This window comes from Cottoperca gobio, chromosome 13, assembly GCF_900634415.1.
Source record: "Cottoperca gobio chromosome 13, fCotGob3.1, whole genome shotgun sequence".
NCBI lineage: Eukaryota > Metazoa > Chordata > Actinopteri > Perciformes > Bovichtidae > Cottoperca > Cottoperca gobio.
In genome coordinates, this window is record NC_041367.1 from 25940190 (window position 1) to 25963607 (window position 23418).

The window sequence follows — 23418 nt, forward strand, 5'->3', positions numbered from 1 at the left end:
GTGTTTTCAGCTGGTAGCAGAGGACGTTGACAGTCAGCTGAATGGAGCCATCCTCTACTCCATCATCAGCGGAGACCGAGACAACCAGTTCTTTATTGACCAACTCCATGGGGTCATCAAGGTCAACAAGCCACTGGACCGTGAGACAGTGAGGACACGCACACGCACACACACACACACACACACACACACACACACACACATTATTAGCATGAATGTTGATGTATATTTATTGTAAAATATCAAACTGAAAGTGTTTTTCAGCAGGTAACTAGTTACCAGCTGAGTTTCATTTTGACCTTTTTGCAAGTTTCTTACAGTAATAACGTTTATTAGTTACAATTGCTATAATTAGCAGCTGGCAGCAGACAAGGGATTTAAAAAAAGAAGAAATATATGCTAGCCTTTTTGAATGGGTATATTTTATCAACCTGGAACTAAAACCAGCAGAAACCAACTCTGAAGTTATATGGAAGTAATTGCAGCAGTCTACGATTAATGATCCCATTTTTCATGAAATGCAAACTAAACATCAACTCAAATTTGATCTTCTTACTTTGTGTTTTATTCAGCAGATTATTACCTCATGCCTCATGTTTCTGGGTTATTAGTACAGTCCTGGTGTTATGAGTTGACCGTCTCCTTGCAGAGCAGAGTAGGAAATGAGCTGCTGTAGTGAGTGAATACCTGCAGTGTGAGCTCTCATAGTTGCTGTCTTTGATGTAAAGAAGGAGGCTGTTGGCAGCTGATGAGCTCACTGGGAGATTGTTTGCTGTGAAGAAGGATCCCTGACCAGATGGCAACTAATCACACTTGAACAGGAAACACATGCACAAAGCAGCTCTGAATATGAGCTCTTTAATTTTCATCAGGAAAAAGGATGGAAGGCATGAACACCCCTCCCTGCCTCCCCCCTCCTCTGAGCTCTTTCTCCCCCTTCTTCTTTTTCCTTCATCTTCTGCTTCTTCTTTGCTTCCTTCTCCTACGCTGTGCTTGAAAACTTCAGAAATGTTCATATTTCTATCATAAAGTATTCAAGAGTGCGGTCGATGAGGCATCTGAGCGTGCTCAGAAAGAGGGTGCAGGGTGTGGGGATCAAAGCTTGTGGCTGATGAAAGTGTGTTTGGGGTTATCACACAGAGAGCAGCAGCTTTCCCTGTGTGTCAAGTGTGTGCAATACTGATGTGTCCGTCCTTATGCATTAATACTGTGTGTGTGTGTGTGTGTGTGTGTGTGTGTGTGTGTGTGTGTGTTTATATGTACTGTAATTCCTCCTCTTATTTCCATGCTGGCTCTTCTATTTTCTCCCCCCACTGTCTCTTTGCTAAGCAGGTCATACTTGTTTACTACTGAGCTTTGTTTTTTCACATGTCTCAGGCAGCAGAATATTGTTTAGTTGCTGCTTTTGCATTTCTCCTCATCATGCTGCATTAGCTCTTTATTATAAAGCAATATGGAAAAACAGAAATAAATATCCTGCTGCAGGTCTAGGGAAGACTGAGCAGCAAGCCAGGGGAACAAGGTGTGTGTGTGTGTGTGTGTGTGTGTGTGTGTGTGTGTGTGTGTGTGTGTGTGTGTGTGTGTGTGTGTGTACACGTGTACGTGTGCGTGTGCGTGTGCACTTTTTTCTATAAAATGAAGCTTTGATCCAGTGAGTAATGTCAGAGCGGTTTCGAAGGATCAAAGGCCCCAAAGCAATCAGGAAGCTTTTTCTCTGCCTCGCAGAGCTGTTTAGTTTGACACTTATCCAAGTGATTGTAGACAGGCAATGAAAAGCCCAACTTGATTAGCATCTGTTATTATTGCTTAATGTGTGATTTTGTCAATGTGTAAATATGTGAATTGTGTATCCTATTATCCTAGATCACATATGATCACAAATTCAAGCTAATTTGAAGGTTTGGTCACTGGAACACTGTCACAATCTTATCAGGCCGGTTAGAAACAAATCTCCAGGTTAGACAAACAGATTCAGAAGAGGAAACAAGCTAACCACATCGCAGAGCTATTGGCTTGTACAATGTTACAAAACATGTTAATTGCCAAAACAATGAAAATAAGACCCAAGTTGTGCTGGAATTGTCCTATCAAAGCAACAGAGAGACTATTTGGAAAATCCAGTTTGGACAGAATTTCAAAGGGCTTAAATTAAGCCCAGGCTTCTGGCTCAGGCAAAGCCAATGGTTGAGAATTTTCAGTCAAAGAAATCCATCAGCCCATTTATCCACAAGATAAATTTAAAAGGAAGACTATAGGAAGATGTCATGAGCACATTTATACCTTTAGATTTGAATACACTTTTCCTATCATCTACTGCCACCCTCAGGACAAAGTTTCTGCACAAGGAAAGGCTATAAGAATATAAAATCATCCTGTTGGTTTTTTTTTGTTTTTTTTAATGTAGGATGTCTGTGTTAGTATCATTTTCCACAACAGTTCATGATATTATAATGTTCTTAGATATCTGCCATTGTGTCTGTGCTTCTAGGTTCCCAGCTACTCGTTGGCCATCAGAGCTCTGGATAGTGGAATCCCACCCATGTCGTCCACTGTGATGGTCAACATAGACATCTCTGACATCAATGACAACCCGCCCACCTTCTCCCCCGCCAACCTCACTACTGTCATACAGGTAAACCTCATGACTGACCTGATATTCACTTAAATATACAGATAAGAAGGTGATTTATTAATGAAAGAAAAGACCGCCTAAAATTCCGCCATCGGTGGCTCTTATTGCTCAGTAAGAACAGAAACCTGGGCTCTGTACATAAGCTCAGTCGGCCCCCTTCCCCTCTCATGTATCCACTGTCACGCCTCAACAGATGAACACACACATCGCTACTAGTTATAAAGTGCTTTCACAATGAGTTCAAATTATTATTATCTATAAACATTTTGTATGGAGTTGGTCATGTGGTCTATAAGATGTAGGTGTTTAACAATGTTGACAAAGAGGCCAGCAGTGGAACTGAAGACAGTATTCTGTAATGGCCTTTTTACTTGCTGCCAGCAAATCAAATCAAATGTATTTATATAACCCAACATCACAAATGACACATTTGTCTCAGTGGGCTTTACAGACTGTACAGCAGGGGTATTCAACTAAAATTCAAAGAGGTCCAGTGAGAGAAAATTTCTGCAAACAAAGGTCCGGAACATCATAATGTGTATAGATAAAATTGAAGTATATTGAAGTAGCATAGCAGCTGTATCAACGTCTGCACGTAATCAACAACTGACTGTGAAATAAAATAAAGAAAGTAAAATTCAAAAACATTTAGACAATATTTATTGTCACTTAACATTTAACTATACAGATATATAATACTGTAGATATGTATAATGTTCTTCTCGGGCTGCATTTAAAAATAAAAGAGAAAATGAATAAAATAGGCTCACTCGTCTCTCCGTCTTCTCACCCTGTCTGTGGCTCACTTGTCTCTCCGTCTTCTATCCCTGTCTGTGGCTCACTTGTCTCTCCGTCTTCTCTCCCTGTCTGCGGCTCACTTGTCTTCCCGTCTTCTCTCCCTGTCTGCGCCTCACTTGTCTCTCCGTCTTCTATCCCTGTCTGTGGCTCACTTGTCTTCCCGTCTTCTCTCCCTGTCTGCGGCTCACTTGTCTCTCCGTCTTCTCTCCCTGTCTGTGGCTCACTTGTCTCTCCGTCTTCTCTCCCTGTCTGCGGCTCACTTGTCTCTCCGTCTTCTATCCCTGTCTGCGGCTCACTTGTCTCTCCGTCTTCTCTCCCTGTCTGCGGCTCACTTGTCTCTCCGTCTTCTCTCCCTGTCTGTGGCTCACTTGTCTCACCTTCTTGCTCTCCCTGTCTGTGGCTCACTTGTCTCTCCGTCTTCTCTCCCTGTCTGTGGCTCACTTGTCTCTCCGTCTTCTCTCCCTGTCTGCGGCTCACTTGTCTCTCCGTCTTCTATCCCTGTCTGTGGCTCACTTGTCTCTCCGTCTTCTCTCCCTGTCTGCTGCTCACTTGTCTTCCCGTCTTCTCTCCCTGTCTGCGCCTCACTTGTCTCTCCGTCTTCTATCCCTGTCTGTGGCTCACTTGTCTCTCCGTCTTCTCTCCCTGTCTGTGGCTCACTTGTCTTCCCGTCTTCTCTCCCTGTCTGCGGCTCACTTGTCTCTCCGTCTTCTATCCCTGTCTGTGGCTCACTTGTCTCTCCGTCTTCTATCCCTGAATGGGCTCACTTGTCTCTCCGTCTTCTATCCCTGTCTGCGGCTCACTTGTCTCTCCGTCTTCTATCCCTGTCTGTGGCTCACTTGTCTCTCCATCTTCTCTCCCTGTCTGTGGCTCACTTGTCTCTCCGTCTTCTATCCCTGTCTGTGGCTCACTTGTCTCTCCGTCTTCTATCCCTGTCTGTGGCTCACTTGTCTCTCCGTCTTCTCTCCCTGTCTGTGGCTCACTTGTCTCTCCGTCTTCTATCCCTGTCTGTGGCTCACTTGTCTCTCCGTCTTCTCTCCCTGTCTGCGGCTCACTTGTCTCTCCGTCTTCTATCCCTGTCTGTGGCTCACTTGTCTTCCCGTCTTCTCTCCCTGTCTGCGGCTCACTTGTCTCTCCGTCTTCTCTCCCTGTCTGTGGCTCACTTGTCTTCCCGTCTTCTCTCCCTGTCTGCGGCTCACTTGTCTCTCCGTCTTCTATCCCTGTCTGCGGCTCACTTGTCTCTGCGTCTTCTCTCCCTGTCTGCGGCTCACTTGTCTCTCCATCTTCTCTCCCTGTCTGTGGCTCACTTGTCTCTCCATCTTCTCTCCCTGTCTGCGGCTCACTTGTCTCTCCATCTTCTCTCCCTGTCTGCGGCTCACTTGTCTCACCTTCTTGCTCTCCCTGTCTGTGGCTCACTTGTCTCTCCGTATTCTCTCCCTGTCTGTGGCTCACTTGTCTCTCCGTCTTCTCTCCCTGTCTGTGGCTCACTTGTCTCTCCGTCTTCTCTCCCTGTCTGTGGCTCACTTGTCTCTCCGTCTTCTCTCCCTGTCTGTGGCTCACTTGTCTTCCCGTCTTCTCTCCCTGTCTGTGGCTCACTTGTCTCTCCGTCTTCTCTCCCTGTCTGTGGCTCACTTGTCTCTCCGTCTTCTATCCCTGTCTGTGGCTCACTTGTCTTCCCGTCTTCTCTCCCTGTCTGTGGCTCACTTGTCTCTCCGTCTTCTATCCCTGTCTGTGGCTCACTTGTCTCTCCGTCTTCTCTCCCTGTCTGCGGCTCACTTGTCTCTCCGTCTTCTATCCCTGTCTGTGGCTCACTTGTCTTCCCGTCTTCTCTCCCTGTCTGCGGCTCACTTGTCTCTCCGTCTTCTCTCCCTGTCTGCGGCTCACTTGTCTCTCCGTCTTCTATCCCTGTCTGCGGCTCACTTGTCTCTCCGTCTTCTCTCCCTGTCTGCGGCTCACTTGTCTCTCCATCTTCTCTCCCTGTCTGTGGCTCACTTGTCTCTCCATCTTCTCTCCCTGTCTGTGGCTCACTTGTCTCTCCGTCTTCTCTCCCTGTCTGTGGCTCACTTGTCTCTCCGTCTTCTCTCCATGTCTGCGGCTCACTTGTCTCTCCGTCTTCTCTCCATGTCTGCGGCTCACTTGTCTCTCCGTCTTCTCTCCCTGTCTGTGGCTCACTTGTCTCACCTTCTTGCTCTCCCTGTCTGTGGCTCACTTGTCTCTCCGTCTTCTCTCCCTGTCTGTGGCTCACTTGTCTCTCCGTCTTCTCTCCCTGTCTGTGGCTCACTTGTCTCTCCGTCTTCTATCCCTATCTGTGGCTCACTTGTCTCTCCGTCTTCTCTCCCTGTCTGCGGCTCACTTGTCTCTCCGTCTTCTATCCCTGTCTGTGGCTCACTTGTCTCTCCGTCTTCTCTCCCTGTCTGCGGCTCACTTGTCTTCCCGTCTTCTCTCCCTGTCTGCGTCTCACTTGTCTCTCCGTCTTCTATCCCTGTCTGTGGCTCACTTGTCTTCCCGTCTTCTCTCCCTGTCTGCGGCTCACTTGTCTCTCCGTCTTCTCTCCCTGTCTGTGGCTCACTTGTCTTCCCGTCTTCTCTCCCTGTCTGCGGCTCACTTGTCTCTCCGTCTTCTATCCCTGTCTGTGGCTCACTTGTCTCTCCGTCTTCTATCCCTGTCTGCTGCTCACTTGTCTTCCCGTCTTCTCTCCCTGTCTGCGCCTCACTTGTCTCTCCGTCTTCTATCCCTGTCTGTGGCTCACTTGTCTCTCCGTCTTCTCTCCCTGTCTGTGGCTCACTTGTCTTCCCGTCTTCTCTCCCTGTCTGCGGCTCACTTGTCTCTCTGTCTTCTATCCCTGTCTGTGGCTCACTTGTCTCTCCGTCTTCTATCCCTGAATGGGCTCACTTGTCTCTCCGTCTTCTATCCCTGTCTGCGGCTCACTTGTCTCTCCGTCTTCTCTCCCTGTCTGTGGCTCACTTGTCTCTCCGTCTTCTATCCCTGTCTGTGGCTCACTTGTCTCTCCGTCTTCTCTCCCTGTCTGCGGCTCACTTGTCTCTCCGTCTTCTCTCCCTGTCTGCGGCTCACTTGTCTCTCCGTCTTCTATCCCTGTCTGCGGCTCACTTGTCTCTCCGTCTTCTCTCCCTGTCTGCGGCTCACTTGTCTCTCCGTCTTCTATCCCTGTCTGCGGCTCACTTGTCTCTCCGTCTTCTCTCCCTGTCTGTGGCTCACTTGTCTCACCTTCTTGCTCTCCCTGTCTGTGGCTCACTTGTCTCTCCGTCTTCTCTCCCTGTCTGTGGCTCACTTGTCTCTCCGTCTTCTATCCCTGTCTGTGGCTCACTTGTCTCTCCGTCTTCTCTCCCTGTCTGCGGCTCACTTGTCTCTCCGTCTTCTCTCCCTGTCTGCGGCTCACTTGTCTCTCCGTCTTCTATCCCTGTCTGCGGCTCACTTGTCTCTCCGTCTTCTCTCCCTGTCTGCGGCTCACTTGTCTCTCCGTCTTCTATCCCTGTCTGCGGCTCACTTGTCTCTCCGTCTTCTCTCCCTGTCTGCGGCTCACTTGTCTCTCCGTCTTCTATCCCTGTCTGCGGCTCACTTGTCTCTCCGTCTTCTCTCCCTGTCTGCGGCTCACTTGTCTCTCCATCTTCTCTCCCTGTCTGTGGCTCACTTGTCTCTCCGTCTTCTCTCCCTGTCTGTGGCTCACTTGTCTCTCCGTCTTCTCTCCCTGTCTGTGGCTCACTTGTCTCTCCGTCTTCTCTCCATGTCTGCGGCTCACTTGTCTCTCCGTCTTCTCTCCATGTCTGCGGCTCACTTGTCTCTCCGTCTTCTCTCCCTGTCTGCGGCTCACTTGTCTCTCCGTCTTCTATCCCTGTCTGTGGCTCACTTGTCTCTCCGTCTTCTATCCCTGTCTGTGGCTCACTTGTCTCTCCGTCTTCTATCCCTGTCTGTGGCTCACTTGTCTCTCCGTCTTCTCTCCCTGTCTGCGGCTCACTTGTCTTCCCGTCTTCTCTCCCTGTCTGCGCCTCACTTGTCTCTCCGTCTTCTATCCCTGTCTGTGGCTCACTTGTCTTCCCGTCTTCTCTCCCTGTCTGCGGCTCACTTGTCTCTCCGTCTTCTATCCCTGTCTGCGGCTCACTTGTCTCTCCGTCTTCTATCCCTGTCTGTGGCTCACTTGTCTCTCCGTCTTCTCTCCCTGTCTGTGGCTCACTTGTCTCTCCGTCTTCTATCCCTGTCTGTGGCTCACTTGTCTCTCTGTCTTCTATCCCTGTCTGTGGCTCACTTGTCTCTCCGTCTTCTCTCCCTGTCTGTGGCTCACTTGTCTCTCCGTCTTCTATCCCTGTCTGTGGCTCACTTGTCTCTCCGTATTCTCTCCCTGTCTGTGGCTCACTTGTCTCTCCGTCTTCTCTCCCTGTCTGTGGCTCACTTGTCTCTCCGTCTTCTCTCCCTGTCTGTGGCTCACTTGTCTCTCCGTCTTCTCTCCCTGTCTGTGGCTCACTTGTCTTCCCGTCTTCTCTCCCTGTCTGTGGCTCACTTGTCTCTCCGTCTTCTCTCCCTGTCTGTGGCTCACTTGTCTCTCCGTCTTCTATCCCTGTCTGTGGCTCACTTGTCTTCCCGTCTTCTCTCCCTGTCTGTGGCTCACTTGTCTCTCCGTCTTCTATCCCTGTCTGTGGCTCACTTGTCTCTCCGTCTTCTCTCCCTGTCTGCGGCTCACTTGTCTCTCCGTCTTCTATCCCTGTCTGTGGCTCACTTGTCTTCCCGTCTTCTCTCCCTGTCTGTGGCTCACTTGTCTCTCCGTCTTCTCTCCCTGTCTGCGGCTCACTTGTCTCTCCGTCTTCTATCTCTGTCTGCGGCTCACTTGTCTCTCCGTCTTCTCTCCCTGTCTGTGGCTCACTTGTCTTCCCGTCTTCTCTCCCTGTCTGCGGCTCACTTGTCTCTCCGTCTTCTATCCCTGTCTGTGGCTCACTTGTCTCTCCGTCTTCTATCCCTGTCTGTGGCTCACTTGTCTCTCTGTCTTCTATCCCTGTCTGTGGCTCACTTGTCTCTCCGTCTTCTCTCCCTGTCTGCGGCTCACTTGTCTTCCCGTCTTCTCTCCCTGTCTGCGCCTCACTTGTCTCTCCGTCTTCTATCCCTGTCTGTGGCTCACTTGTCTCTCCGTCTTCTCTCCCTGTCTGTGGCTCACTTGTCTCTCCGTCTTCTCTCCCTGTCTGTGGCTCACTTGTCTCTCCGTCTTCTCTCCCTGTCTGTGGCTCACTTGTCTTCCCGTCTTCTCTCCCTGTCTGTGGCTCACTTGTCTCTCCGTCTTCTCTCCCTGTCTGTGGCTCACTTGTCTCTCCGTCTTCTATCCCTGTCTGTGGCTCACTTGTCTTCCCGTCTTCTCTCCCTGTCTGCGGCTCACTTGTCTCTCCGTCTTCTATCCCTGTCTGTGGCTCACTTGTCTCTCCGTCTTCTCTCCCTGTCTGCGGCTCACTTGTCTCTCCGTCTTCTATCCCTGTCTGTGGCTCACTTGTCTTCCCGTCTTCTCTCCCTGTCTGCGGCTCACTTGTCTCTCCGTCTTCTCTCCCTGTCTGCGGCTCACTTGTCTCTCTGTCTTCTATCCCTGTCTGCGGCTCACTTGTCTCTCCGTCTTCTCTCCCTGTCTGCGGCTCACTTGTCTCTCCATCTTCTCTCCCTGTCTGTGGCTCACTTGTCTCTCCGTCTTCTCTCCCTGTCTGTGGCTCACTTGTCTCTCCGTCTTCTCTCCATGTCTGCGGCTTACTTGTCTCTCCGTCTTCTCTCCATGTCTGCGGCTCACTTGTCTCTCCGTCTTCTCTCCCTGTCTGTGGCTCACTTGTCTCTCCGTCTTCTCTCCCTGTCTGCGGCTCACTTGTCTCTCCGTCTTCTCTCCCTGTCTGCGGCTCACTTGTCTCTCCGTCTTCTCTCCCTGTCTGCGGCTCACTTGTCTCTCCGTCTTCTATCCCTATCTGTGGCTCACTTGTCTCTCTGTCTTCTATCCCTGTCTGTGGCTCACTTGTCTCTCCGTCTTCTCTCCCTGTCTGTGGCTCACTTGTCTCTCCGTCTTCTATCCCTGTCTGTGGCTCACTTGTCTCTCCGTATTCTCTCCCTGTCTGTGGCTCACTTGTCTCTCCGTCTTCTCTCCCTGTCTGTGGCTCACTTGTCTCTCTGTCTTCTATCCCTGTCTGTGGCTCACTTGTCTCTCCGTCTTCTCTCCCTGTCTGCGGCTCACTTGTCTCTCCGTCTTCTATCCCTGTCTGTGGCTCACTTGTCTTCCCGTCTTCTCTCCCTGTCTGTGGCTCACTTGTCTCTCCGTCTTCTCTCCCTGTCTGCGGCTCACTTGTCTCTCCGTCTTCTATCCCTGTCTGCGGCTCACTTGTCTCTCCGTCTTCTCTCCCTGTCTGTGGCTCACTTGTCTTCCCGTCTTCTCTCCCTGTCTGCGGCTCACTTGTCTCTCCATCTTCTATCCCTGTCTGTGGCTCACTTGTCTCTCCGTCTTCTATCCCTGTCTGTGGCTCACTTGTCTCTCTGTCTTCTATCCCTGTCTGTGGCTCACTTGTCTCTCCGTCTTCTATCCCTGTCTGTGGCTCACTTGTCTCTCCGTCTTCTCTCCCTGTCTGTGGCTCACTTGTCTCTCCGTCTTCTCTCCCTGTCTGTGGCTCACTTGTCTCTCCGTCTTCTCTCCCTGTCTGTGGCTCACTTGTCTTCCCGTCTTCTCTCCCTGTCTGTGGCTCACTTGTCTCTCCGTCTTCTCTCCCTGTCTGTGGCTCACTTGTCTCTCCGTCTTCTATCCCTGTCTGTGGCTCACTTGTCTTCCCGTCTTCTCTCCCTGTCTGCGGCTCACTTGTCTCTCCGTCTTCTATCCCTGTCTGTGGCTCACTTGTCTCTCCGTCTTCTCTCCCTGTCTGCGGCTCACTTGTCTCTCCGTCTTCTATCCCTGTCTGTGGCTCACTTGTCTTCCCGTCTTCTCTCCCTGTCTGCGGCTCACTTGTCTCTCCGTCTTCTCTCCCTGTCTGCGGCTCACTTGTCTCTCCGTCTTCTATCCCTGTCTGCGGCTCACTTGTCTCTCCGTCTTCTCTCCCTGTCTGCGGCTCACTTGTCTCTCCATCTTCTCTCCCTGTCTGTGGCTCACTTGTCTCTCCGTCTTCTCTCCCTGTCTGTGGCTCACTTGTCTCTCCGTCTTCTCTCCATGTCTGCGGCTTACTTGTCTCTCCGTCTTCTCTCCATGTCTGCGGCTCACTTGTCTCTCCGTCTTCTCTCCCTGTCTGTGGCTCACTTGTCTCTCCGTCTTCTCTCCCTGTCTGCGGCTCACTTGTCTCTCCGTCTTCTCTCCCTGTCTGCGGCTCACTTGTCTCTCCGTCTTCTCTCCCTGTCTGCGGCTCACTTGTCTCTCCGTCTTCTCTCCCTGTCTGTGGCTCACTTGTCTCTCCGTCTTCTATCCCTGTCTGTGGCTCACTTGTCTCTCCGTATTCTCTCCCTGTCTGTGGCTCACTTGTCTCTCCGTCTTCTCTCCCTGTCTGTGGCTCACTTGTCTCTCCGTCTTCTCTCCCTGTCTGTGGCTCACTTGTCTCTCCGTCTTCTCTCCCTGTCTGTGGCTCACTTGTCTTCCCGTCTTCTCTCCCTGTCTGTGGCTCACTTGTCTCTCCGTCTTCTCTCCCTGTCTGTGGCTCACTTGTCTCTCCGTCTTCTATCCCTGTCTGTGGCTCACTTGTCTTCCCGTCTTCTCTCCCTGTCTGTGGCTCACTTGTCTCTCCGTCTTCTATCCCTGTCTGTGGCTCACTTGTCTCTCCGTATTCTCTCCCTGTCTGTGGCTCACTTGTCTCTCCGTCTTCTCTCCCTGTCTGTGGCTCACTTGTCTCTCCGTCTTCTCTCCCTGTCTGTGGCTCACTTGTCTCTCCGTCTTCTCTCCCTGTCTGTGGCTCACTTGTCTTCCCGTCTTCTCTCCCTGTCTGTGGCTCACTTGTCTCTCCGTCTTCTCTCCCTGTCTGTGGCTCACTTGTCTCTCCGTCTTCTATCCCTGTCTGTGGCTCACTTGTCTTCCCGTCTTCTCTCCCTGTCTGTGGCTCACTTGTCTCTCCGTCTTCTATCCCTGTCTGTGGCTCACTTGTCTCTCCGTCTTCTCTCCCTGTCTGCGGCTCACTTGTCTCTCCGTCTTCTATCCCTGTCTGTGGCTCACTTGTCTTCCCGTCTTCTCTCCCTGTCTGTGGCTCACTTGTCTCTCCGTCTTCTCTCCCTGTCTGCGGCTCACTTGTCTCTCCGTCTTCTATCCCTGTCTGCGGCTCACTTGTCTCTCCGTCTTCTCTCCCTGTCTGTGGCTCACTTGTCTTCCCGTCTTCTCTCCCTGTCTGCGGCTCACTTGTCTCTCCGTCTTCTATCCCTGTCTGTGGCTCACTTGTCTCTCCGTCTTCTCTCCCTGTCTGTGGCTCACTTGTCTCTCCGTCTTCTCTCCCTGTCTGTGGCTCACTTGTCTCTCCGTCTTCTCTCCCTGTCTGTGGCTCACTTGTCTTCCCGTCTTCTCTCCCTGTCTGTGGCTCACTTGTCTCTCCGTCTTCTCTCCCTGTCTGTGGCTCACTTGTCTCTCCGTCTTCTATCCCTGTCTGTGGCTCACTTGTCTTCCCGTCTTCTCTCCCTGTCTGCGGCTCACTTGTCTCTCCGTCTTCTATCCCTGTCTGTGGCTCACTTGTCTTCCCGTCTTCTCTCCCTGTCTGCGGCTCACTTGTCTCTCCGTCTTCTATCCCTGTCTGTGGCTCACTTGTCTTCCCGTCTTCTCTCCCTGTCTGCGGCTCACTTGTCTCTCCGTCTTCTCTCCCTGTCTGCGGCTCACTTGTCTCTCCGTCTTCTATCCCTGTCTGCGGCTCACTTGTCTCTCCGTCTTCTCTCCCTGTCTGCGGCTCACTTGTCTTCCCGTCTTCTCTCCCTGTCTGCGGCTCACTTGTCTCTCCGTCTTCTCTCCCTGTCTGCGGCTCACTTGTCTCTCCGTCTTCTATCCCTGTCTGCGGCTCACTTGTCTCTCCGTCTTCTCTCCCTGTCTGCGGCTCACTTGTCTCTCCATCTTCTCTCCCTGTCTGTGGCTCACTTGTCTCTCCGTCTTCTCTCCATGTCTGCGGCTTACTTGTCTCTCCGTCTTCTCTCCATGTCTGCGGCTCACTTGTCTCTCCGTCTTCTCTCCCTGTCTGAGGCTCACTTGTCTCTCCGTCTTCTCTCCCTGTCTGCGGCTCACTTGTCTCTCCGTCTTCTCTCCCTGTCTGCGGCTCACTTGTCTCTCCGTCTTCTCTCCCTGTCTGCGGCTCACTTGTCTCTCCGTCTTCTCTCCCTGTCTGTGGCTCACTTGTCTCTCCATCTTCTCTCCCTGTCTGTGGCTCTCTCGTCTCTCCGTCTTTTCCTGAACCGCTAAACCAGTGAGAACTCTTCAGAATGAGTAAAGCTGCGCCGGTTAAAATAGAAGCGCCCCGTCAACATTGAAAATCCCTTAATAATTTATTGATTATAAGTCTGGGTCCGGATAGGTCGGCGTCTGGGTCCGGTCTCGGACCGTAGTCCGCCTGTTAGTGACCCCTTCTGTACAGCATACAACACCCTCTGTCCTTAGATCCTCGCATCGCACAAGGAACAACTTCCCAAAAGAACCCCGACAATTAAAGGGGGAAAATGTTAGAAACCTCAGAGAGAGACTGAGGAGGGATCCCTCTCCCAGGACGGACAGACTGTAATAGATGAGGTGTGTACAGGATAAACAACATAGTACAAATACAACATCCATGTGACAGAAATGATGGTGTGATCAAAAAGGAAAAAAGGATGAATCCAGGATAATGTCAAAAAGGCTTCCCGGTGTCTCCAAAAAATAATGCTGAGTTAGTAACATTTACATAAATGCATACAGATAGAGAGGGAGAGGAGTGGAGAGGGAGAGAAGGAGGAGAGGAGTCTAAGCCTATAGCAGCATAACTAGGGGCTGGTCCAAGGCAAGCCTGAGCCAGCCCTAACTATAAGCTTTATCAGAGAGGAAAGTCTTTAGCCTGATCTTAAATTTGGAGAGAGTGTCTGCCTCCCAAACACAAACTGGGAGCTGGTTCCACTGGAGAGGAGCTTGATAGCTGAAGTCTCTGTCTCCCATTGTACTTTTGAGATTCTAGGAACCACAAGTAACTCTGCATTCATTGCAAGATATTAAAGAGATATGCATCATCTTTACTTTACCAAGACAGAAGGACATGAATGTCAAACTGATACTAAAACCTAGCATCGTTGAGATGATTGTTACTTCTGTCTCTTTAGTTTTTAGGTCTCCAATATGACCTGAAAATTTTAAAAACACTGGAGAGCCAAACTCCTGCTTCAATCGTCTGAGTTAGACAAATCAAGTGGATATCAAAAGTTTGTATTTTTATCATAAAGAATAACTTCCCTCGGGGTCTGACTAAAATAATATATCTGCACAGGGAGTGGCAGGGTTAGTTATCAATACCAATGACTCAATTATACACTAAAATCTCTGGCTTTGTATTTTCAAGGTATTAAATATGAAATTACTATTCAATCCTCTTGCTGAAACAAACATCATATTGTGAGCATGCATAACGTCACCACAAACAGGTGGCGCTTTCTAATGATGTGTCCCCTCTCCCAGGAAAACAAGCCAATCAGCACCAGCATCCTGGAGCTGTCCGTCATCGATCAGGACTCCTCCCACAATGGCCCGCCCTTTGACTTCCGCATCCTGTCAGGAAACGAAGGCGGAGAGTTTTTGCTGGAGAAAGATGGAACACTGGTGGCCAACCAAGTGTTCAGGAGGGACTTGGCAACTAAATATGTGATTCTGATCCAGGTAGAGTCACACATGCACAGCTGCTGTAGTCACAACTAAATACAATTGTGAACTTATTGTAAGTCACTTGGACAAAAGCATCAGGTAATTGAACTGTAATGTAATGTAAATAACAACACATTTAAATACGCTTTTCACAATGATGGCTTTTAGCAAAAAAGTAAATATAATGAGTGTCAACACATCTAGTCACTCCATCCAAATGAACCCAATTATAAAAGTGTCCAAATCAGCCTCTAATCTGCCTGAAAGTGTCTCATATCAGACGACTCATTTAGACTAATTAGGAGATAATGATGAGACTCTCAAACACTTCTTCACTTCTACTTTAGCAAGACCACCTGCGGTTGAAGTGTTATATCCCTCATGTCCAAATAAATCATTTAGTATCTAGCATTAAACTTATCAGCATTGACACAACAGACACACTGTTCTCTGTCAGTTTAGCGGCAGCATGGTTCTCTGCTGACCTCAGACCGTCTGGTAATGTTAGCTGCTAGCACTATTCGATAGCCATACTCTGGCAGTGGAAAGAGAAAAAAAGTGAGCAGAAGGATACTTTGTCTCATCTGAACCTTAGTCATGGCCTTGCTGGAGGAGAGACGTACTGGGTAATAATAGTTATATTTTTTCTTTAAAAATCTACCCAAGTAAGAGTACTACTCCTACAGGTACAACTTACTTCAGTGCATTTAATGGAGTAAAAGTCGTGTCAACCCACCTGGGAATGTGATGTGAAGGGCTGCACAATGGTTAGCATTATCCCCCCACAACCTGGCCTGGGCCCTTCTGTTAGGGTGTTTTTCGAGTCTGAACACATGCATGTTAGGTTAATTGTTGACTCTAAAATTGCCTGTAGGTGTGAATGTGAGTGTGAATGTTTGTCTCTATGTGTCACTGTGGTTGTCTGACCACCTGTCCAGCAGAGTGTTCCCTGCCTGTTGCCCAATGTCAGCCCACCTTGTAAAGGATAAGTGGTTACAGATACAGTAATACATTAATGTGATGTGAAGAATGTAGAGAAGAGATGTCATCAAATAGAGGTGTTACCAACTCATTTCTCCTGTCTTCTTATACATTCATTTCCTTGTCTACTTTTCTTTTCCATGCATGTTCTCCTGTCTTTCCTCATGATCTGCTTTCCTCTTCTTGGTGTTACCTCCTCCTCCCAGGTGACCGACTCGGGGAAGCCTCGTCTGTCCTCCTCCTCCATGCTGACAGTCAGGGTGATTGAGGAGAGCCTTCATCGGCCAGTAGCGTTGCCACTGGAAGTCCATATCGTCACTATGGAGGACGAGTTTCCTGGTGGTGTGATTGGCCAGCTGCACGCCACTGACGCTGACCCTTATGATGTGCTGACCTTTGGCCATGCCCCCCCCGCCCAGCGCAGTCTCTTTAAGATCAGTCCTCGTGACGGCAAAATCATCGCCCTGGGTGGGTTGGATGCAGGCAGGTATACCCTCAACGCCAGCGTTAGTGACGGCCGCTTCGCGGTGCCTGTGCCCGTGAGCGTGCATGTTGAGCAGGCAACACCAGAGATGCTGCGTGAGGCAGTGACGGTGCGCTTTGAGAGCGTGGCACCACAAGACTTTGTGGCGTTGCACCTGAAGAGTGTGTTGAAAGTTCTGCAGAAGGCCGCTGCTTCCCAGCAGCAGGACTCGCTGCACCTGCTCAGTCTGCAGCCTGTCGGCGGAACACAACAACTGGACATGCTCGTAGCCGTGGAAACAGCAGGGGGCGGGTACTACAAGGCTGCTTACCTTACCCAGAAACTCAGCGCATCACGCCGGCAGCTGGAGGAGGTCCTCAGAGTCTCAGCTATCCTAGATAAGAACTGTTCGGGGCTGGAGTGTCGCGGCGCGCAGTGCGAACAGAGCATCATCTTGGATTCACACAGCCTGGCTACATACAGCACGCCGCGGGTCAGCTTCGTTTCACCACGCTTCCATCGGACTTCACGCTGCACATGTAATGGTGAGTGATAACTTCTAGTAAATGTGCCCAGGTGTGAAACTAGAAGTTCTGTGTTTTGTTCCAAAAGTAAGGAAATCCTGGCCGGAACATCATTTCCCATAAACCCTTAACGTCTCGGCTCAACAAACTGTGGAAAGCGGACGGCAGTTGTTTGGCACCCGTTGAGAAGCTGCCGAGTGCCACTCCGTTGGGAAATGAGACTCGACTCGCTGTCAACTAGGGCGGGGCCACATTTCCTGTGCATGGTTTGATGTCAGGACAGGTCAGCAGCTGTAACTCACATTATCCTTTTATGTTTTTCATTCATTCATTTCAAAGTAGTGCCATCTCTGTTCCTGCAGCAGTAGAATACTGTGGGTAGGATGGGATGTTCCATACTAAGACAAGCTCAATTAGTGTAGAGATGTATTTCTGCTTCACTCCACGACAACACAAATCTACAACTCTGACTGAATTGTGTGTGTGTGTGTGTGTGTGTGTGTGTGTGTGTGTTTGTGTGTTACCTCAGGGCAGATGTGACTGTAAAGCTTTCAGCAGTGGCATGATGCATGTCATGCACATAATGCACAATGAGGCACATGGAAGGCATTGAGCAGCACATACTGAAGAAAATCAATTTTATATATTTTTTAATTGACAACATCATTACATTATTTTACTGTTTAGAATGTTACACCAATGATGAAATGCACTAAAGTGTCTTTTGGCAGACATTGTGTGCATGCATTGTAAAGTCAGCATGTACTCTACACACAAAGCACCTCGTGTGTCACAAGTGTACTCTCATGAGACACGGTGCTTATCAGGTGTCATGAAATTGCATTGAAATGCATAAAATGCTGTTTAAGGGCCATGACATTTCCTTTCCAGTGTACTAATGTAATAATGTGTTGCAAATAGTAATGACATGGTAAAGATTTAATTATAGTTGTAGTATAATTATTATCAAATGCATATGTATTATGTAATACAAAGGAATGTTGTGATAAGAAACATGTCACTTCACACATTCAATGCTCCAAGGTGCATGAGTGCACATTATACAGTTCTGCCAAGAAACATGTTGTGGCACAAAATACATTTACATGCATTACATGCATAAATACATTTTGTGCATAAAACAGGAAATACATTCTGTAGTTCATTCATGGTCCCATAAGGGTCATATAATAATAATAAGCTGTATTTGTATAGCACCTTTCATACAAGAATTGCAGCCCAAAGTGCTTCACAGCAAAAACATAACGATTAGTACAAGATTAGACAGAATAAGAGCATTTACAGTACAATAATCACAGTGTTGATGTAAATGAGTCTGAAGTACCATTATAAAAATAGCAGAAATAAAATAGCTGAATTAAAATAGCAGATAACGCGTTTCCCTAATTGTTAGAGTTGTGTTAAACTTTTAGACCCTTTGTCCTTGTTGTACAAAGTAAGTTAAAACACAATTGTCACTGTGAGTCCCAGATTTTGTTTATGGTAAAATCCAGATAAAACCGTTATTAAACACGCTGGTTTAACTTAAGTGATTTGGAAATCTGCAAACGGATTTATAAAGTTTTAATTCTGAATTAAGTATTTTACCTAAACCTTGCGTAAATATTACTTTGTGTGCACAGTGCATTATTCCATTCATTTGTTAGTGCTGATTTTCTGAATACATGCTTGTGAGACACTCCTGCTCTCACCCAGATAAACGGAAGAAGAAGGTTTGGTAAATGGTGCAGCTCTTCAGCCTTTCCAGGAAAACAAAACCCCACGCTCCAACAGTCTCTCATAAAGTCCCCAGGCCGTTCTCTGCTGCACACGTCCCTCCTGCAGGTCTCAGCCTACTGCAAGAGACCAGAACCAGGTGACCACCACCTGATAGTGTGTGACTGATTACCTGATTGTGTCCAGCTGTCTGACCTCCAGCTGAGACACTCACATCTTTCCACCAGCAGGCAGCGCTGTAACCACACCCCACTACCACAGTGCTGAATATTAAATCATTTTCTAAAGGGACAAACTACATTTTAAGGCTGTCATGCTGTCACTTCATGTTCCTCATGGTAGTATGGTAAGTGTATTTTGTTTCTGCCCTCGTGTGTGTACAGATGCCAGCTGTGCTGTCCTGTCAGAACAGTGTGAGGACCAGCCGTGTCCAGCAGACATGCAGTGTGTTTCAGTTGAGGCCTCCAGAGGGCGCTACGCATGCCAGTGTCCACCGGGCAAACTGGGAGAGTGTGCAGGTGTGTGTGTGTGTGTGTCAGAGAGGAAACACACAAAATACTCAAGTCTGTGTTAATATTTTTGATGTATGAAAATAAAACATGCAATAAAAACTTTAAAAGTTTGAAAAGAACATTTATAATATGCTTACAATAACATGTATACATACTTGTGCATTGCTCTGGAATTTGTTTTTTGTTTTTCAGGTCATTCGTCTCTGAGTTTCTCAGGTAACAGCTACATCAAGTACAGACTGTCTGACCGGCTGCAGACGGAGCTGAAACTCAGCCTCAGGATCAGAACACTGCAAAGCAGAGGGATCATTATGTACACACACACTGAGCCCTGCACCGTGCTCAAGGTACAAACACGAACGCACACACGCACGCGCGCACACACACACACACACACACACACACACACACACACACACACACACACACACACACACACATGTGCTGCTCTAGGCTCTGGTATTTTTAAGGGGTAATTGCTGATCTGACCAATCAGACTGTGAAGGAAATTAAGGATTAAATAATCTTTGAATATGTTGGAATGTACCATATATAAGATAAATATTTGTTATTGATATAAACATTATATATATATATATATATATATATACATTCAGTTATTATAAGTCATTACGATATTATAAATATACGTTTTGGATGTAATTATTAGATATATTTGCCAGATATTTCAGACAACTCCTTCATTGCCAGGCTAAGTAGATAAGCCCTGAGATATTATGAATCATTAAAACTGGCTATGCATGATTATTAGTTATATTTGTTTGATTAGACAACAGTTGTTTTTGTCTAAGACTTTGGAGATAATGATACTTTTTCAAATGCATGTCATTTTGTTAAATGGCCATATTATGATAATTTTTACTTTGGTGTCATATTAATCACACATGTCTGTTATTTCCCAGAACACTAACACACTAACTAAGGCAAATTATGACGTTAAAATGTATGAAGCTGCAGAAGCATCTAGTGTAATGTTGCTAATGAATGAACAAACATACACTTTCCATGAAAATGATCCTAACAAGGGAGTTTGATAGAAGACATAAAGCGAACATGACGATGATGATGGTTGTACTGTGTGTGGGCAGTTGGAGGAGGGAAAGCTGTGGTTCCAGCTGGCCTGTGGCGGTGGTGGAGGTGGTGACAGTCCCGACATGTTGGGCATCTCCGGCCGTCGTATCAATGATGGCAGCTGGCACACGGTGGCACTGGAGCTGAATCGCAACTTCAGCAGCCTGGCGCTGGATGACAGCTATGTTGAGCGACGCCGTGGACCACCATTCATACAACCACTCGCTCCGGACAGAACCATCTACTTTGGAGCACTGGTCAGTACATGGGTTAGATGGTAACACAGTGGCAGCCATGTAAGGGCTCCTCAGCTTTTGTTTTAACATATATAATTAATGGAGCACTCCTAATTGGCAAAACGTATTGGTCAAATAGTAAATATAGTTTTTCTATGCTGCCCATTATTTTGCTGTGTGATCAAAGTCTGTGAATGGCTACCCTGCACACACTACACAGAGTCTGTTCCCAGTTGTCATGTTCATGTTGGGTACACAACAATGGGCCCTTGGCACAGATAGGTGACATCATTTTATCCTATATCTTTTCCCCTCACCTTTATCATCTTACTAAAGTCCCTCTGAACATTGCTTTCTTACTGTCCAGAAGAGAGAAGATCTGAGTTGATGTTAGTATGTGCTTGGAGCAGAAAGCTCAGCGAGCAGCAGTGAGTCATGCAGAGTGCTTTGAAGACTTATTTGGCCCTGGGTGTCATCCAGGCGAGTGATTGATTTAAATGTACTGAAAACTAAAAACACAGATTAAATAACTTTTTGTAAACCAAGAGAGGAAAGTAGAAGTGTTTATAAATGTATTTATTTATTTGTACCTCACCCCGACTCCTGAAACCAATTCTATGCCATTGCGGAAAGCCCCCTACGAGTCGGCTCTCAGCTTTATTAGTATCTCAACGTAAATAGAGACAGAGGATCACACTCAATGGTGAGATAGCAATTTATTGTTGTTTACTGTTGCCACGGTGCAGCAGGGTGGGTAAAACCAGCCTTCAATCAACCCAAACACTGTGGCTGTAATATGTATTTAGCATTTTTTCTTCTGAATTTTCTGAATATTAGAAGCTGTAGCAGTAGTTTGTGATTCATTTTTAAATCTGTCCAGTTCTAGGAAGAAATTGTAACTATTGACTCCTGCAAACTATAGGATTTATTTATTTTAAAGGAAATGAATGAGTTCTCACAAATAGTGTGTGTGTGTGTGAGTGTGTGTGTGTGTGTGTGTGTGTGTGTGTGTGTGTGTGTGTGTGTGTGTGTGTGTGTGTGTGTGTGTGTGTGTGTTCACACCTTCAGGGTATCTTTGTAAGTTCATGTATGAATTTCTGATCATTCTCTCCTCAGGTGCAGCACCCCAACTCTCGCAGCCTCATGGACTCCCAGAAGGACCCGCGGGTGCTCGAGGGCTTCCAGGGCTGCCTGGACTCGGTCATGCTGAACAACAACGAGCTGCCGCTCCAGAACAAACGCTCGCGATACGCAGAGGTGGTGGGACTGACGGAGCTGAAGCTGGGCTGCATCCTCTATCCTGACGCCTGCCTGCAGCAGCCCTGTCGCAATGGAGCCACCTGCACCAGCCTGCCCTCTGGTGGTGAGTAACAGAAACTACAGCACAGCCGCTTCACACTGAAGGTCCTGTACAAGTGATTGATTATTTAATGAAATGTGATAACAAATGTGTTTAGTGTGGTGAAAATATTTTATGTCAAAAGACACTCTTATTTAGGAATCATATGATTTGCTGTGATGTCATGTGATCAAGTGACAAGCTTTCACTTTAGCTGAGCATTAGTTCTGCATTATGAGCATTATAGTTATACGAGGTTCCCGTCTTATCTTAAACATATTTAAACTCTGAAATTAAACCTTACATGATTCAAGACTTCAAAAAGGGAAGAATTGATATGCAATTGTTTTGTACCTTCCATTTAATAAGTTGAATAATAATTTGGGACATAAATAATGTTCATGAAATTGAATCATATAAAATTTGAATTCAGTGATTAAATAACTTGACATATCTGCAATGTCTTATTGTGTGCACTGGTATACTATGATTGAAGTACATTGAGTGACCACTGTTGTATATTATGATAAAATCCAGTACAAGAGTCCTGTAATAAGTTGTTGTTCTCACTGTGTGAGGAGGCTGTAGTTCGTAGTAGCTTTGTATTAGACTGTATTATAATTGAAGGTGTTTTTAATAGTTAGTCTGTACACACAGTATGTAAATAAATATTAAAAAACACAATTACTATTTATTAGAGTGCTGCTGAATTAGATAGCATTACATCATGAAGGTGTTTCTATTTTTTTGACCACTCAGTATGCATTATATTTGTTGTGTCAGAGTTTAATTTACAATATCTATCAAACTCTAACTTGCAATGACCCTTTTTGCGCTCATAGCATGCCAAACTTAATATGGATAACTTCATTTCTAAGACTTTATATATTTATTGGTGCATTTATTTAACCACATTTTAACCAAAGATGTTAGTGATTTGTTAGCAGTCTACATATTCTTCACTTCTGACAACCATAATAATATAAGATAGTTGTTAGTGTTTTCAAGTGGGACAGGAATGCATGAAAGTTAATTGAGGGAATAAACCAGACAAGACAAGATATAATATGCACTGCAAATGTCATTTTAAAAGATGAGGTGTTAATGAGATCCCATGAGAAGAGCAAAACCAACGATGTGTGAAATCTGTCTCTACATTCTGACCTACCTACCTAGTTCCCACTGAAGACATATATCTTTAAACAGCTCACCAATCAAATCAAATCAAATGTATTTATATAGCTCAATATAAAATTAAACTCAAATTAATTAAACTCTTAAATGTGGAGAGTGTGTCTGCCTCCCGAACACAAACTGGAAGCTGGTTCCACTGGAGAGGAGCTTGATAGCTGAAGGCTCTGGCTCCCATTGTCTGATGGCAATAGAAGGTCATTGGTAACTTTCACCAGTGCTGTCTCTGTGCTATGATGAACTCTAAATCCAGATTGAAAAACCTCAAATAAACTATTATTATGTAAAAAGTCACACAACTGTTTTGCGACTGCTTTCTCAAGGATCTTAGCGAGAAAGGGAAGGTTAGATATCGGCCTATAGTTGGCTAAAACCTCTGGATCAAGACTAGGCTTTTTAATAAGTGGTTTTATTACAGCTACTTTAAAGGATTTTGGTACGTAGCCAGATAATAGAGACAGGTTGATCATATTTAATAACGAGGTGTTAATTAAGGGTGAAACTTCTTTAAACAGTTTAGTTGGAATCGGGTCTAAAAGACAGGTTGATGGCTTAGACGATGAGATTGTTGAAGTTAGTTGGTTAAGGTTGATTGGAGTAAAACAGTCTAGATATATTTCAGGAGTTACAGATGTTTTTAAAATTCCAGCAGTTGAAGTTAAGTCATTACCAATTGAGGTCAGGAGGAGATTAATTTTGTCTCTAATAATTATAATTTTATCGTTAAAGAAGCTCATGAAGTCGTCACTACTGAGAGATATAGGAACAGAAGGCTCTGTAGAGCTGTGGCTCTCTGTCAGCCTGGCTACAGTGCTGAAAAGAAACCTGGGGTTGTTCTTATTTTCTTCTATTAAGGAAGAGTAATAAGCTGCTCTGGCATTACGGAGAGCCTTCTTATACGTTTTAAGAAGATTTCTCGACTTTTATTTTAGTTTGCGGATTTGTACATTTCTGTTTTATGATCTTCTTCTTTAGAGGAGCGACAGAGTCGAGTGTTATTCGCAGTGAGGCTGCAGCGCTATCAACAACTGATTAATTTGGGAGGGACTAAAGTTAGCATAGGAGTTAGTTTAGGTTTAGGATTGATTAATAGGTTTGGATTCATTTACACTGACATATTCTTCATGTCT

The 23418-nt window shown here is 46.7% G+C and overlaps 1 protein-coding gene across 1 annotated transcript in view; it reads left to right on the forward strand.

The window, feature by feature from the left end:
• The window catches only part of fat3a (FAT atypical cadherin 3a), a 116553-nt gene that overhangs the window by 79676 nt on the left and 13459 nt on the right, over nt 1–23418 (forward strand). Inside the window, exons 16-23 of the mRNA XM_029445966.1 lie at nt 11–148; nt 2489–2632; nt 14031–14228; nt 15401–16202; nt 18302–18436; nt 18623–18777; nt 19540–19779; nt 20875–21121. Coding sequence (XP_029301826.1) covers nt 11–148; nt 2489–2632; nt 14031–14228; nt 15401–16202; nt 18302–18436; nt 18623–18777; nt 19540–19779; nt 20875–21121 — 2059 coding nt within the window. The remainder of the gene's footprint in view (nt 1–10; nt 149–2488; nt 2633–14030; nt 14229–15400; nt 16203–18301; nt 18437–18622; nt 18778–19539; nt 19780–20874; nt 21122–23418) is intronic.